The following is a 15,643-nucleotide window of genomic DNA, read 5'->3' as shown; positions in this document are numbered from 1 at the left end:
GGACTCTATTGGTGCCAGTTGCATGCCACAAGGCATACTAGTGAAAGCTGAACTGCAGTGTCACCCATTTTCCCTATCCAAGTAGCCAAGGAACAGGGATCGCACAGTTTATCCGCAAAGCCACTCGGCTGTGTTTCAGCCTTGCTTACGGTCAGCCCTGAAATGACGCTTACCCTTGGCAGAGCCAATAGACCTGCAATCTTGGATTCCCCGCTCCATAGTCTGACGTCGTTTAATAAGCTCGCTTGGGCGCTTAATTAAAACTGTATCGTCTGCTCAACCTTCCACTGACCAAAGGTTGCACACCCAAAATGTCGGGTAACGGGAGACTAAGGCGTCTAATCGTCCTGGTGGACGGCTGTGAGCCGCAGGACGGCAAGAGTGAATAGCTTCATCCTCTGGCCTTGACACCGCTCATTGCTGACATTTAACTAGAGGACACGAACCCTTCGAGTATCCAGAGGATCAAGGCTCTGGTGAGGGAGGGTGTTTGCCACGTTGGAGGAGTTGAGATCGCCCAAATCCCAAAGTACTACACCGCTACTGCCAGTACCCCCAAGCTGAGCGACAGATGGAAACCCAAGGCCTCCAATGCCGATACGACTCCTGAACTCATCAAGACTATTGTCAAGGATATCTCTTCGACTCTTGAGCGCCCTGAGGATGAACTCTGGCTGTACGGCTCGGGTCACGGTGCCTTTGTAGCTCGGGCAGTCGCTGGCATCATTCAACGCCTTGGTTTGGCCAAAACAGCGTCGTCTGAGATATTCGACGACCTCTTTGATGCAGCACTTGCACTCATCAAGGCCCAGCTTGAGGACGACTTCAAGAATGGCCCCCAACTTATCCAAAAGATCAAGATCCACGCTGATGAGCCCCCTCGGATACGGTTCGTTGGTCTCTTCGACACGGTCATTCGCACACCGCCAAAGGCTAGCGCATACGACATCTCGTTTGGTTCCTCAATTGAGATTCTTCGACACGCCCTCGCCATAAACGAGACCCGCACCAGCAGAGGGCTCCAGGTTTTCAGTGCCCCAGAAGAGGCTGAGATGACCACCCGATCCTTCATCCAGGCTTGGTTCTTGGGCACGCACGATGACTTAATCGGTGGCACAGCCCACGATGGTCTCTCCCTCTATCCGCTTCAGTGGATCATCCTGGAGAGCTTGTACGCTGGGCTAAGCTTACTCGCTATGGAGAGCTCAACAGCCGCTGACAATCCAATGTCACTTGTATTTCCTCAATTTGCTGGCAACTTGCCAACACTAGATGGTTCTGAAGACATCCAGTGGCGACTCCAGTTCGCAAATGGCATTCGACTCAGCATGTTTGACATCCAGAGCTCTCATGGCAAGCGCTCAGCCTCTGGGTTGGATGTTCACAGCTTGAAACTTGATTCAGATCGATACAAGCACAGTCCTACGCGTAAAATCTTTGGAACTGATGGAAAGCTCCTAGGGTGGAGTGACAGTGGTATGGCTGGTTTCATCTTCTCATCCCTCCTTCTAACATCTCACAGGTCCCTATGGCACAATGATCCATCCATCCCTCTTCTGTGTTCTTGACCGTTATCCCCGATATCTTGAGCTTCCCAATCTCAAAGCACTCAAGGCTCAAATCACCAACTTCCAAGACACGTACCTGGTCGAGGACCCCGAGTCGCTTGCCCCTTGGCTTCGAGACATGCAACTCCAAGCTAGTGGTGTCAAGGCGTTCCGAATCTTGGTTTGTGGAAAGACAGGTGTCGGAAAGTCGACACTCATCAACAAGGTGTTTGGCGTTGAGATGACAGACGAGTCTCTATCCTATCAGCAGGGTGTCCACGACATCAATGTGGCATTTGAGTCACCAAAACATCCCGGATTGCTCATCCACGACTCGAGGGGTTGGCAGGCGGGCAGTGATACCGAACTTGACTTGATTGCGAAGTTCCTTAGACATAGAGCGTTTCAAGAGGATCCTGCTGAGGCCCTCCACGTTATTTGGTGAGTCTTACTTCACTTTTACTGTGCTCACATATCTCACCCATGTTCTAGGTTCTGTGTTGATTCAGACGTGGCTCGCATTGAAGAAGCAGACAAGAGAACCTTTGCGACTATAGCCCAATACTCGCATCAAGTTCCCGTATTCGTTGTTGGAACAAAGAAAGATAAGCTCATGGGATATCGCAAGATGCAGCTTCTGGAAGAGATTATGGAAGAAACAGGAAACTACAAAGAGGCCAAGAAGCAAGCCGAGGAAAAGGCCAGCGCGATAGCTGAGGCCCAGTTCGCCGAGCTTCGGAACCAGCTCTCACAGATCGAGCATTACAAGGCAGATGGCTTCTGCTGTCTTTCCAAAGGTACGCTCAGCCTCAAACACTGATGGCTCCTAGATTCTAATAGCTCCCAGATGACGATGCAGGTATCAAGGATCTCCTTTCCCAAACTATCGGACTCATCGCCGACGAACGCGTACGTCTCTTCTGTGTTGCCGCTCAAGTAGTTGATGTTGAACAGAAGATCAACTCGGCGATTACAGAGTGTATGAGACTTGGAACCCACGCCGTCCGCACCGCAGCCGTCCCCCTCCCCTTCACCGGCATGATAGGAACACCTACAGTGTCACGGCTCATCTGCGAGCATGTGCTGCAGTGCTTTGGCTTCCCCAAGACGACACCTGCAGAGGTTGAAAAGATCATGTCGGACGTGGTCATGGGAAACATGAGGGACTTTCTCAAGGTATCTTTGACGCAGTTTGCAAGCGTAAGCGCTGTTGCTGTGGGTGTTGCGGTGCCTACGGTGGGAATAGGCATTGTCGTCGGTGCTGCTGGGTGTCTCCTCGGTCTCCCTCCCACGGCGCGGATGCTTCTCAAGTGCTCCTGCGACATGATCCTGATTCTTGAAAGGTCGTTCCGCTACGATGGCAAGTATGTTTCCATCAAGCAGATCGAAGACGCTGCGAAGTATTACTCCAAGACAACCATCACCTCCTTCTCCGGCAAGGAGAAGCGACTTCAACAGCAGGTCCACGACGAGATCAACCAGCTTATCCCTCTCAAGAAGGTGTCAGTTGGTTTCAGGTTTAACAAGCTGCGAGGTTCCATCGAGGAGATCATCTACAGCAACCGCTTCGATAATGTTCCGAGGAACGCGTCTCTGAGAAGCTCCTCAAGCGTCGCCCTGGCACACAGCCACAGTGCACCCTCAGAGTTGTCTGCAGCACCGCCACCCATCTGCGAGTTGCCCGGGGATGAGGTTCAACTTCCTACACGATCTCTGACGGACTCGGACGGCTACCTCAAGGCCGGCGATGAAAAGCTGAGACCTGTGGTTGAACTGCCTGTAAACGAGGAGGTTGTGCCTCAAAGCTTGGTGGTGCCGGTACAAACAAACTCTTCCGAAAAAACTGCCACGCCTCCTCCAGCGCCTCAGGTTCGGCCTGCCGAGCTTGATGCGAATCCCCAGGTCAATGACCCTTCTGAGGAAGCAGACGGTTCCTCAGGCAAGACCAAGTCCAGCCTTCGCTGGAGCAAACCCTCAACATGGAAGCTGAGCTCAAGAAAGTCAAAGAACAAGTGAGGATGGACTTAGGGTTTTATTGGATGCACGCGAGCAATAAGATACCAATGCCGGATGTTTTTCGTTATTTCTCATGTACTACCAGACATGTCTACCCAAGTTGTTACCATAATATCAAGAACCTTCATTATCACCAGGCATTCTGTCACTGCCTCATCCAAGCAGTTTCAATGTCTCTTCTTCTTGAGAATATTAAGCGAGAGTCGCTGATGACTATTGCCATGTCATATCTGGCTTCCCCCCTGGAAGCATCACCCGGAACGGCCACCCTCGTTCCTGATGGATTGCCCCAACAATCTTTTGCAGCCATGAAGTTGCAAGTATTGGAATGGCGTACTCGTATCTTTCGTTCATGGATATTTGGACGGCAACATCCCACGACTGTCTGGCCCCTTCGCCATCGCCTAAGCATAGTTGAGCGTGGGCCATAGAGAGGTAGATGACCGCCAGAACCCAACCATGCCTAGTTTTGAATGTCACTAGACTCTCCATTCTTTGTAAGGTAAACTTCCACAACCGCAAAGCCTCGTCAAAACGCAATTGTTCGTGGGCGGTGCGGGAGACTAGGATGAGTCGACGCATATGTAGCATTTGGTCGTTGATGTCGTCTAGCTCAGGTGGCTCAACATCGGCCAACTGCTTGATAATGGACTCTGCCGTATCCAACATGCAAAGTCCTAGATAAGCTTCTATCATTGCCATTGACAACCGTCGAAACGGACGGCCCTTCTTTTCAGTGAGGCCCGCAAGCTCTGGCTGAAGCACTTCAAGAGTCTTTTCGAACTCCCCCAGCTCGCAGTGGATCTCTCCAAGCCGGGTGACAATGAGAAGCCTTGTGTTGAGGCGGATGGGCTTTGTAGAGTTAAGCCATAGGTGTTGCTCCAAAGACGCCTTGGCTGTCTGAAAGTCCCCTATGGAATGGAAATATCTCGCCGCTGTGCCCTGGAGCCTGCGAGTAACCTCAATCTCGAACGTTGAGAGTGGATGGATCCCCTCCCACTTATACATGAAAGAGGCCACGTCGTTGTCGTAACGATGGATCTTGTTTTCAAGGTGAGAGATGTGAAGCCTCCCTTGGAGAGCATTGTCGCAGCGGGTACCAGTATCGTGATCTTCAGCAAGGAAGTCGACTATCCTAGCGTCTGATCTCTCTAGGTTTCCATCAAGGCGAAGCATGATGCTATCAAAAAGGGCAATCGAGGCGTGGTAATAATATGACATCGACTTGCGCAGCATCGATTTGGCTCGTTCAATGGCAACACGACGGATCGCGAAGAAGTCCCTCTCGGTGAAGAACATGAGGGCGTCTATGACGTGCGTCTTAAGGGACATTGGTACCCGCTTCTGGCTGGTGGCATTGTCCAGCAAGGCCCAAATCGCTTTTTTCATGTGGGGAGGCCTGGAGGACTTAAGCAGGTGGCCCTGTATCACAATGATGCACTTACCAGTTGACTTTGCCCTCGTAGACAAGAGGGCATGCGAAACAGATGAGTTTTAAGGCCGTGGTGGCCAGATCCTCCTGGGTCTGGGGAGACAGGCGACTGGTAATAGATGCCATTGATTCAGGGCGGATGGACCAAGTGAGCGTCTTACCATCTTCCAACATTTGCTGAACAATCTCAGGACGTTGGCTGGCTTGATCGAGGCACTTATCATCTGATAAGACATTTACCAGCCCTCGAGGAAGATCAAAGTCAACGGCATCTGTACTGTCGATTTCGCCGTCATCGGTCCAATGTCTATGGGGAACCCGTACGCTCTTCAGCAGTTCGACGGGAACCGCAGAACCCCCGAAGGCACAAAGGATCAAGACAACTTGATCAGAGACTGGGAAGCAGTCATCATAAGAAAGTGCAAGATTGTAAGGTGAGAGTTGAATAGAAGAATCTGTGGTTTATTAGTCAAACAATGGGAACAAGGGGGGATGCCGCTGACCGTCAAGTTGACTTGCGATCAACCGCTGCACAAAGCTGTCATAGTTGGGAATATTTGACCCGATCGACCGCAAATGGTCAAATACTTCTTCATCGTCAATGTTGAGATATCTCTCCCATCTAGACCGGGTAAGCACTCGATGATGCAGGCAGAGGGGTAGGGAACTCACGTTGAGGAGGGTACCTCGAGGGGAAGCCAAAGAATAGATCCGATGCCTCCTAGCTTTCGCGCAATTTTGATATACTTGTTACCGGCGTAACGAAGCTCGGAAGGTTTCTGGCCTTGAACGAAGCCGGATACTCCAGCCGAGACCCATGCTTCAGAGTCCAGCTTGGACCTGAGGAAGATGGTCACGCAGGCGAGTCGCCGACGCAGCTCTTGATGGAGGTTATTCTCGGAACAGCCCCAGAAGTCTTGTACATGATCCTTGAACCTGTTGTAAAGTTGATCCACTCCCCCAACATCGACGGACTGTACCGAAAGAATCTTCATTGTGCGGTGATTATTGGGCACCACCTGATATCGGACCTCCCGAGCGAGTGGCTTCGACTTGGAGAGAATGGCTCGGACAGCCGCAAGATGCTTATTTAGGTCAGAGACAAGGCCCATGGCCTCATCTGGGTCGAATTCAGCCGCCAAGTGGCGGACGGTGCTGCATAAGCACATGGTCTTTTGGTGGCAACTCTTGACAAACTATGGGGCAAGATAATCTCGAAGGTCCAGATCCGAAATCTTTATTTCTCTCACGGTGAGAGGAAATGGTGCGTTTACCCCTGTCTGTGGGGCTGATCCTCTCACGGTGAGAAATTTGATGCTCCTGACGGCTCCGATATCACGCCGACCGGACGAGCTAACCGTTCTTGTGAGTTTGATGGATCTTGGAGATGTCGGTTGTCTTATCTGATCTGTTGAATCATGTTGATCTGGGGCTCATATTCGCAGCGAAAGGTGATGTATTTGGTCTATGACACTTGAGTAAGTCAAATAAAACATGCTAGCAATTATTCCTACTGAATTGCGATACAACAACGACGCATTCTCTCTCTGTAACATCGAAAAAACCCACGTTCAATGCCCCATGATCCGAGCGTTTAAAGCGTGGTAGACCATCGACTCAGGCGCCTTTCCAGGGCCTCGTCCCCCCCGTCGGCCGCCGTCACAGGGTGGGACTGACGCGTCTTTATCCAGCTGGAGGGTATCGGCTAACGACTTTTTTTGCTAGTCATGGTTCACGAAACGAACCTTGTTCGTGATGGCCCCCACAAATTTTTGATCTGATAAAGGGCGCCATCGCCGACTTCAATCAGATAATTCTTTTCTCCAGCGCATCAGTCTTTTCTTTACTTCTTGCTTTGGCATTGATCTTCGCTCATATTGTAGCATGGATGTCTCAAAGGAAACCAAGGACCCCGAGCATGTCTCGGCCAATGCCTCTGCCGTCGACCGAGACGACAGCGACTCGGAGCACAATGGCAAGAAGCCTGTTCCTCTGAGCATGAAGATCCTCTCGGTCGTCGTCGTCAGTATGATTGGCTTTGGAGGTCATTGGAGCAGCGGAGTTACAGGAGCTCTGAAGAGTACCTTGAAGAAGGTGAGTTGTTTGCTTCACCTGGAAATTGAACCATGTCTAATTGACTCTCCAGAAACTGCACATTACCAACACGCAGTATGCCGTTCTTGACACGAGTGAGAACTTCATCAAGACCGCTCTGATCCTCGTCAGCGGTATTCTCACAGACCGCTATGGAGGTGCAAGCACCATGCTCTGGGGCAACGCCGTCTTCAGCATCGGCGCCATCCTCGTCGCAGCAGCCACCACAGTCCGAAGCTACAAGTTCATGATCGGCGGCATCGTCGTCCAAGCCTTTGGCGACGTAGCAACGCAAGTCGCCCAGTACAAGATCTTCTCCTCCTGGTTTCCCCCATCCTCCGGCTTCGCCTCTACTCTCGCGTTCGAACTGGGCATCGGCAAGATCGGTTCCTTCGTCGGAAAGGCCACGGCAAACGTCATTTCCAAGAACCTGGGCGACTTTAGCTGGGCTTACTGGATGGCTGTCTTTATGAACCTCTTCACTAACGTTGCCACCCTCTTCTTCTGGTGGTTCACCCGCTGGTGCGAGAAGCGCTATGCTGGAACTCGCGACCCGGCTACTGGAGAGAAGCTCACTGAGAACAACAAGAAGTTTGAGATTGGCAAGATGCTCCGTCTTCCTTGGACTTTCTGGCTCGTCTGCTTGTTCTCCTTGTTCCAGACTTCGACAGCCAATATTTTCTCTTCCAACGGCACCGAACTCGCAGAACAACGCTTCAAGATCTCAGCTGTCAAGGCAGGATGGTACTCAGCCATGTCGCAATACCTGGGCTTCTTCTTCGTACCACTTGTCGGCATATTCGTTGATCTTCTTGGACAGCGTCTCACCGTCATGCTAGTATGCGGTCTGGGAATGCTCCTCTCAATGTGTCTCGCAGCTTGGGGCCCAACAGTCGCCGGAACAGCAGCCAGCTTTGGCATCTACGCTATTGCTTCTTCATTCGGTCCTACCGTCATCATCGACAGCATCCGTACCAGCATGTGGTATCAAGAAGTCTTTGGGTCCGGGTACGCCATCAAGATTGCCATCAACAACAGCATGACCATCATTGTCGGTGTCATCGCTGGCGCCATCCAGGACCGTGACAACGACAGCTACAAGAACGTCACGGTGCTATACGTGACTCTTGCAGCTGGTTCAGTTGTTGTTGCTGCCATCATGATGATTATTGGATACATGACCGACACCATAGGCTTCTTACAATGGAGCCGCAAGAAGAGAGTCAACAACGGCCACATCATCAACACCAAGAAGGAGGAGTACGAGTCCTCTGAGCGTGCTGAATGGCACCGCAAGCTTGGTCTCATCAACTTTGGAGCTGTCATTGTGCTTATTCTTGGTTCTTGGGCTGCTTACTTCTGGGGATTGGCAACTGGAAACCACTCCTAAAGATGCTCCAGCAGTGAGAAAATGGCAGGGCGCAGCACAAGAGGGAATGACTCTCGCCAGCTTCATATCAGAAGCTTTTGTCAACCACCTCTGCCTCATGGCGGCAGAGTTAACCTTGTAAGCCTGAGTAATATCTAGAAAAGCATCGTCATCATTTCAAGTACATCTTCGATAGAGCAAGTTATATACGAAATCCCAAGCATGTTCCTACTACTATTCCAGTTCATTTGATCATGACCATTCATCCGCAACCTTATACATATCGTCATACTCAATATACGCCGGCACCGGTAACGGAGAACGAGCGACTTTGGCCTCCCTCACACCGTCCTTCTTATCCTTCTCAAACAGCTGTAGCACACTCTCATTCTCGAAAGCAGCTGCTACATCAAGAGGCGTCTGCTGGGCATCATCCTCCAGCATCGTGTCCAGACCCAGTTCCATCAAATCACTGAAGGTCCTGACGCTTCTGCTCGCAGCAACGTGCAGCAGTCCTCGACCCTTGGCGTCCTTGGCAAAGAAGTCGGCACCTACTCTCTGCAGCATCTTGACTGCTTCTCTTTCTCTAGTAATCCCGAGTTGTTGCGGCTTCCTCTCCAATATAGGCGAGTAGGTCGGCGACGAGGGCGACCTAGGCGGCCTAGGTGATGCGGGCGAGGCGGGTGAGGCAGGTGAGTAGGGGGGTGAGTAGGCAGGCGACTGAGGAGACCTCATCCCATCCTCCCTCTGCGGATACCTTCTTCTTTTTCCTCCACAGAACAACTCTTTACTATCCGCACGGCTGTAGAATGCAAACAATGGCGTGTCTCCCATGTTGTTTCGCTTGTTCACATCCAACCCCCTTCCCACCAACTCCTCAAACAGGTCAAGTATCTCCTCAACCTCAAGATACAGAGCGAGTACGTGCAGAAGGTTCTCGCCGTTTGCTGCAACCACCAAAGGATCGGCCCCAGCTGATAAGAGGGCCTTTGCTGCACGAACATCCTTTCTACGACCTACCTGACGGATTGCGTAGTACAGCGGCGTCCAACCGTCACCGTCTGCCTGGTCCATGAGATTCGGTGCTTTGTCCAGAACATGAGCAAGCGAATTTTGGAACTGGTCAAACTTTTTCGTTTCATCGTGATCGTGAATCATGTGATGCAGGACATTCCGACTAAAATCATCCCGGGCCTCAAGGTCGGCACCGAGGGAAAGGAGCTTCTTGAAGATCGTCGTGTCATCGGTTCGATACTCGTCCTCCTGGCGGGAGACTACCCCGTGGTCGGCCCCCTGGCGGCCCTCGCATACCGCGTGGAGTAGGGTACGGCCTTTACTGTCTCGGCAGTTGAGATCCAAGCCCGGAACGCTGAGCATCGGTCCAACCAGCAATCCATTTCGCAGAATGTGATGCAGAACCGTCACTTCGACATAGTACTTGGCATCAGCGCTTTCGGAACTCGTTTCCACTTGCCGGAGCCTTGCGAGTGGGTTTGCTCCATGATCCAGTAGAAGCTGCATCATCCGAAACGCTTCATCAGCTCTCTGTTGACCTGCGAGGCCATGCCGCCCGATCCACTTGTTGCCCAACTCCCTGGGGCAGCGCATGAGAGGGTAGTATTCATGCTCCTCTGTTACTGTCGATGTCCAGCTGGCATGATGATCCTGACTTAGTCGTCCTTGTTTCCCATCTGGCTTCTTGGGCCGGCGCATGTTTGCATCAACTTCGCCCGAAAGGAACTCCTCCAGGCCTTCAAGGTTTCCGTCCAGGATAGCGGCAAACAAAGCATCCGCTGTTACAGTTGCGCCGTGAGATTTGAGGAGCCTGATCAGGTCTATATCTTTGTGGGCTAGGGCGAGGCAGCTGGTTCCCTTGTCGTCGGAGGCGTTGACATCCGCGCCAGCCTCAATCAGCATCTTGGTCGCATCTATGCAGTATGGCCCATAGAGGTAGCGGAAGTCGATTCCTCCCAGAGATATGAAGAGCGGAGTCTGCCCGTTCGAGTTGCGAATGTTGATATCAGCACCTGCTTTGAGCAGGTAGGGCAAGGCTTGGTGAACGTGCCACCATGCTCGGCCAAAGGCGACAAGATGAAGGGCCGAGGACTTTTCAATATCCCTTGCCGATACGGGAGGGTACGACGTTTCATTAACATCGACTCCAAACTTTTCGACCAACAACCGGACCACGTCCATGTTGGGCAGTTGTCTCCGGACAGCCTCCATTATGAAGGGTTCCATAGAGTCATGGCGTTTCTTAGATGCAAAGAAGCCTCCCTCTGCATTCCAAAGGCCAGGCCGTGTCTTGTCACCAAACACATGCCAATCTCCCTTCTCCAACCTCGACTCTGCCTCGAAGGTGCCGATCTTGTCGACGAGACGAGAAAACCCGTAGCGGATGAGAGTCGAGAGGTTAGATCTTAAGCCCCAGTCCTTGTCGCGGTTCGGGAGGAAAGTTGCTCCCATATGGGCAAGCCTTTCCACGAGAAAGTACTTCCTTCGGGCCAGGAGGAAAGACACTAGCTCAAAATTGCTTTGTCCTGCTTCTATAAGTCTCAGATCCGTCATGATCCCGACTGAGGCTTCATTCGTCAAGGGCCGCAAGACCTTGGTCCAGTCTGCAATGTAGTGTTCATGTTGAGGTTCCTTCAGCCTTCCATGCTCGGTCAGCACCTCCTTCAGGCACGCAGCAAGATAATGCTCCTCCCTTTGGATAGCCTGTCCAATGGAGAAGCTGCCGTCATCAAAGCCATCGATTCGATAGACCTCGGCGCTGTGTTTGATTAGCATGTCAAGAATCTCCTCAAGCCTGGCCGCGCTTTGTTCGGTCAGTCCATTTAATCCATGAATATTTGGCACCCGGCGAGATGTATCCTTGATTTTCACAGCAGAGACACCCTTTCCGTTCTCAGGGACATCCGTCGACGGGTGAGGGTCCTTCCACAGTTGGTCCTCACCCTCAAAGCCAATGCAGGCTTCGAAGGGCTTTCCAATCTTGACATCGGCACCAGCCTCAAGCAAAAGGGCCACTGTTTCCGGTCTTCCCGACTGGCAAGCGTAGAAGAGTGGCGTGGCCTCTTCTCTGTCAAACGTTTGGGCGTTGACGCCTGTCACAGGCTTCGTCGTGCCGTATCTTTTTCGAAGCGCGTCGAGCAGACGACCAACCATGTTGCTCTCTCTGCAACGTGCAGCAATGTGAAGAGGAGTCATGCCTTCATAAGTAGCTAACTTGGGGTCAGCACCGGCATCCAAAAGTCGGTTGGCGTAGAACTCGTCGCCTGTGGCTGCAATGTGCAAGGGGGTAATGCCATCGAGGTCTGCACAGTCGACCTTCTTCATCCGCGAGATCACATAGTCGATGGGCATGAAACTCCGTGGGTCAAAGTCATCATTCTTGCGGTGGTCTCCAGGGGCGCACAGGATGTGTAGCGGCGTACGCCCAGCATGGTTCTTTGCCTCCACGTCCAGACTTCGTTCGATGAGTTGTTCCCAAAGAAACATCATTCTCGTACGCCACTCAGTGTCCGAATTTTCCTCGCGGAGAGCAAGCTCATGAAGAAGGCCGTTTCCATAATGGTCAACAGCCTCGAGGTTGAGGCCACGACTGATCAAGGAGTCGAGGCGTGCCAACATATCACTCTCTGACTGTTCGCGATCTTCGACGTCATGATGTTTAATGACTTGATGGAGCAGTGTTCGGCCCTTTCGATCACGGGCGAAAATAGAAGCGCCTCGATCAACGAGATGTCGGATTGTGTGATCAAACCGCTCTGGGCTCAACCTATCATCGTCTGAAAACAGGCGAAATAGGTGAGTCGCTCCATTTCGGTCAACGGCGTCGATGTCAGCGCCAGCGTCAACGAGAAGGTCAAAGAGCTCTGAGACGCCTGACTTGAAGTCATCCAAGTAGGCTAAGGGGGCCAAGCCTTCCTGATTCTTGAGGTTTGGATCAGCGCCTGCTGCCAGAAGAGCCCTGATCCTGTCGCGGTTGAACCGCCGTTGTTGTAGCGCAAGGTGCAGCACGCCGTTGCCCTTGTGGTCAACCGCCTTGCAGTCGGGGTTGTATTCCAGAAGTTGGTCGAGGGTTGGGGTATTTTTGCCAGCATCGCCGAATTCATAAAAGATGCTTGAATTATGAGACCTGTCTAGCATGTAGAGAAGAGGAGTTTGTCCAGATCTCGTTCGAGCTTCGATGCTGGCGTGGCCATTTTCGATGAGAAGTCTCATGACATCTGGATTTTCCACAACATGCAATGGCGTACAGCCATCGTTATCGGCGATATTGGCATCAACTCCAGCATCAAGAAGTAACCGGGTCATAAGAGCCGATTTAGCTGTGCGATGAAGTAAAGTCTTCCCCGTTGCCGTAAGTTGATGCACGTCAACACCCGCTTCAACTAGGAGCGAGAAAAGGGTCGACAAAATCTCAGGATCACCTTGTGCCGTATAATCATCCAAAGTGGTTGCCCAGCGGCAAATGTTGTGTAAGCAGTTGAACTTGGGCGCCGGCGCGTTCAACATCTCCGAGGCAGAAACGGACTCAGTATAGTCAGCTCCAGTTCCTTTGCACTTGACGTTTGGGTCTGCTCCCGCCTCTAGAAGAACTCTGGTCGTCTTGAGATCCTGAGGCCATGAGCAAGCGTGGAACAGCGGTGTGTTGCCCTCGAGCGTGTTGTTGACATCAACCCCAGGAACCTGGAGAATCCTGGCAACCACTTTCCATCTGCCGCGCTCTGCAGCCCAAGCCAAAGCACGGTGAACAGTGTCAATCTCGTCGATGAACGAAAGAAACACTTCGACTGTCTCCAGGTGCCCGTTGTTACAAGCACACTCAAGAGCTGTATCTTGAGTAGGAACGTACCAGAAGCCAGAGTAGTCGTCTTCCGGTGGTTCCGTGCGTGGAATAGGGTCAACTCCCGCCTCCAGAAATGCCCTCACGGCCTCAAAGTGGTTTTTTGATGCTGCTTCGACAAGTGGCTTCTCCCCCTGATCAGGTCTTTGAGGATAGAGGTCTGCCCCAGCAGCAGCCAAGACACGAATGATATCTGCATGCCCGTTTGCAGCTGCCATCCAACTAGGAGATGGCATGTGTCAGCTTATTACTCCTGATGGGGATTCTTACTCTTGAAGCATTCTGGAGAGTACTTACAGTGGTGTTTGGTGATATTGGCTGAGTGCATTCACCTCGGAGGTTTTAAGCACTTCCTTTGTATATGAGACCAGCCCTTCCTTGGCCGCTACATGGAGCAGTGTCAAGGACTCATAGCCAGGGGCTTCCATTCGAAGCCACCGCCTTCGGTTGTCGTCATTACCCAACAACTTGCCAATCTCCACGTTGAGCGCTGCTTGGTCATGTCCAGCAGATTCAGATCGGTTGGCATGGTGAGCCCAGTTGTTGATGGCGTACTCAAAAAACGGATGTTTCAACCTCGATTCTAGGCCCACAGGTCGATCCGATTCCTCGTGTTGCCAGCCTGAATACCGTTGGGGTTGGTCTAGGGAGACCGACTCAAGACAGCCTGCCTGCAGGTATTGTAGACAACTTGTGGCAAGTGCGGCATGGGTTGAGCCCCTCCGTAGAATGGGATATCCAGGGTCGTCTTCGGACCGCGTCGTGCCCTTGAGGTACTCGGTAAATGAATGATGAATGACCGAAACTGTCTCATCCACCAAGATCTCCAAGAGTGGCCCACAGGCATCTCGAATGAGGCTCTTTGTTGTTTTCAGATCTCGTGTAGAGCCATCAGGGCTTATGACCTTGATTAGTTCAGCAAGCTCAAGCAATCGCAGAGGGCGGCTCGCGTGGGTAACAGCTTGCAATATCAGGTGCTGGATTTCCTCGGCTACACCAGATCTGCGAGCATGCTCCTTCAGTAGATCCGTGTACAGGACGTTCAAGTCTGCGGGAAGCCGTGAGATCACTTCGTTGATATCAGCACCCTGCTCCAGAAAGGCATCCATTGCCAGTTTAGCGTAGAGAAACAAGCCGTTGGCTCGACCAGGAACCGCATTCATAATGACTTCCCATTCGCTTTGGGGGATGGCCGAGTTGGATAGTGTGTACTGGACGTATTTCGAGATGTCTGCATCGACCATCTTCTCCTCCAGCCGAAGATGAAGGCATGGAGTTAATCTGAGGGGATCTTCGACGGTTGGCACTGGGCGACTGGTGATCAACACCTTGACTGTTTTTGGCCGCCACGAACCGAGATCTCCCAGGGCGGAAAGAAAGTCATTGTTTCCTTGATCCATCTCGTCAAGTGCATCAGCAATACAAAAAGCCTTCCCAGGAAGATTTTCCAACGCCATCTTAAGATCTTTCCACATGTCCTCCGTTGAAATCGATTCAATGGTCCGGCGCAAGTAAGTCTTCAGCTTCTTCTGAAGGGGAGGACTGTAGTCCAGCACCTGGTCCAGCCAGTCCCGCAGCAGAGCTTTGGGTTCATGATTGGCATCGATGATTTGGCGGAAGAAGAAGAATAGAACTGGACATCCGGGGTTGGAAACGGCTATCTCGTTGACAAGATTGGCCGCCATGACCGACTTTCCAGATCCTGGAATGCCCTTGATCCAGAGCAGTCCATGCTCTTCGCCCTGTAGCCATTCCTGATATGTGCTACTCGAAGTGAGCCAGACACCTGTGCCAACTACATGAGCGGCTTGATGCTTGCGAAGCTCGCCGCCAACATTGTCGTACGAGGTGGGCTCCAGCCAAGCACGTATCTTTTGGATGTTTTCCGGAGACTCTGGGAGTATCTGCTCGGGGTTGTAGTTGCTGATATCATCACGATCAATCATCTCGACATCAACGTCGCTGTCAACCGTGACAGGGTCATCAAAGCTAGCCATGGACGACATGATGCTGCCTGGTCGAGGCAGGCACTAGCCGCTGGTGTCAACGCAGGCCAAGTGAACAGTCGATATCGATGGACTAGAAAAGATTCAGGAACTTGACTTGTAGAGGTTGATGAGAAGAGACCAAGAGGTTAAGGCAACATCTCTGACGAATCGTGTGCTGCCATCATTGGCCAGCTCGGACTTCGCAGAAGAGGGGCCAGGCAGAGGGCGACGCACTTGGCAGCTGACGCGCATCAGCTTCCTGACAGGGGGCAACGGAGGCATTGTGTTGGCTCAGAGTGATACAATTGAAGTAGCAGTGCTGATGTATTGTGATGCTTGTTATTT

General features: G+C 52.0%; 4 protein-coding genes across 4 annotated transcripts; 2 read left to right on the top strand and 2 right to left on the bottom strand.

Annotated features, from left to right (window-relative positions):
- Positions 1-311: 311 nt before the first annotated feature.
- Positions 312-3,563, top strand: NCS57_01401300 (uncharacterized protein; the record flags this gene model as incomplete). Its single annotated transcript, XM_053063630.1, has 5 exons — positions 312-381; positions 436-1,476; positions 1,523-1,988; positions 2,040-2,344; positions 2,395-3,563. 5 exons carry the CDS (start codon positions 312-314, stop codon positions 3,561-3,563), a joined length of 3,051 nt encoding a protein of 1,016 aa, XP_052906963.1.
- Positions 3,564-3,776: 213 nt separating this feature from the next.
- Positions 3,777-6,164, bottom strand: NCS57_01401200 (uncharacterized protein; the record flags this gene model as incomplete). The annotated part of the gene is made up of 4 exons (XM_053063629.1): positions 3,777-4,962; positions 5,009-5,450; positions 5,499-5,617; positions 5,668-6,164. 4 exons carry the CDS (start codon positions 6,162-6,164, stop codon positions 3,777-3,779), a joined length of 2,244 nt encoding a protein of 747 aa, XP_052906962.1.
- A 715-nt stretch (positions 6,165-6,879) lies between these two features.
- Positions 6,880-8,479, top strand: NCS57_01401100 (MFS domain-containing protein; the record flags this gene model as incomplete). Its single annotated transcript, XM_053063628.1, has 2 exons — positions 6,880-7,089; positions 7,142-8,479. 2 exons carry the CDS (start codon positions 6,880-6,882, stop codon positions 8,477-8,479), a joined length of 1,548 nt encoding a protein of 515 aa, XP_052906961.1.
- Positions 8,480-8,710: 231 nt separating this feature from the next.
- On the bottom strand, positions 8,711-15,316 carry NCS57_01401000 (NACHT domain-containing protein; the record flags this gene model as incomplete). The annotated part of the gene is made up of 2 exons (XM_053063627.1): positions 8,711-13,532; positions 13,608-15,316. 2 exons carry the CDS (start codon positions 15,314-15,316, stop codon positions 8,711-8,713), a joined length of 6,531 nt encoding a protein of 2,176 aa, XP_052906960.1.
- Positions 15,317-15,643: the final 327 nt, after the last annotated feature.

Source organism: Fusarium keratoplasticum, chromosome 12 (genome assembly GCF_025433545.1).
Source record: "Fusarium keratoplasticum isolate Fu6.1 chromosome 12, whole genome shotgun sequence".
Lineage (NCBI taxonomy): Eukaryota > Fungi > Ascomycota > Sordariomycetes > Hypocreales > Nectriaceae > Fusarium > Fusarium keratoplasticum.
This window is presented reverse-complemented; position numbering and strand designations above follow the sequence as displayed.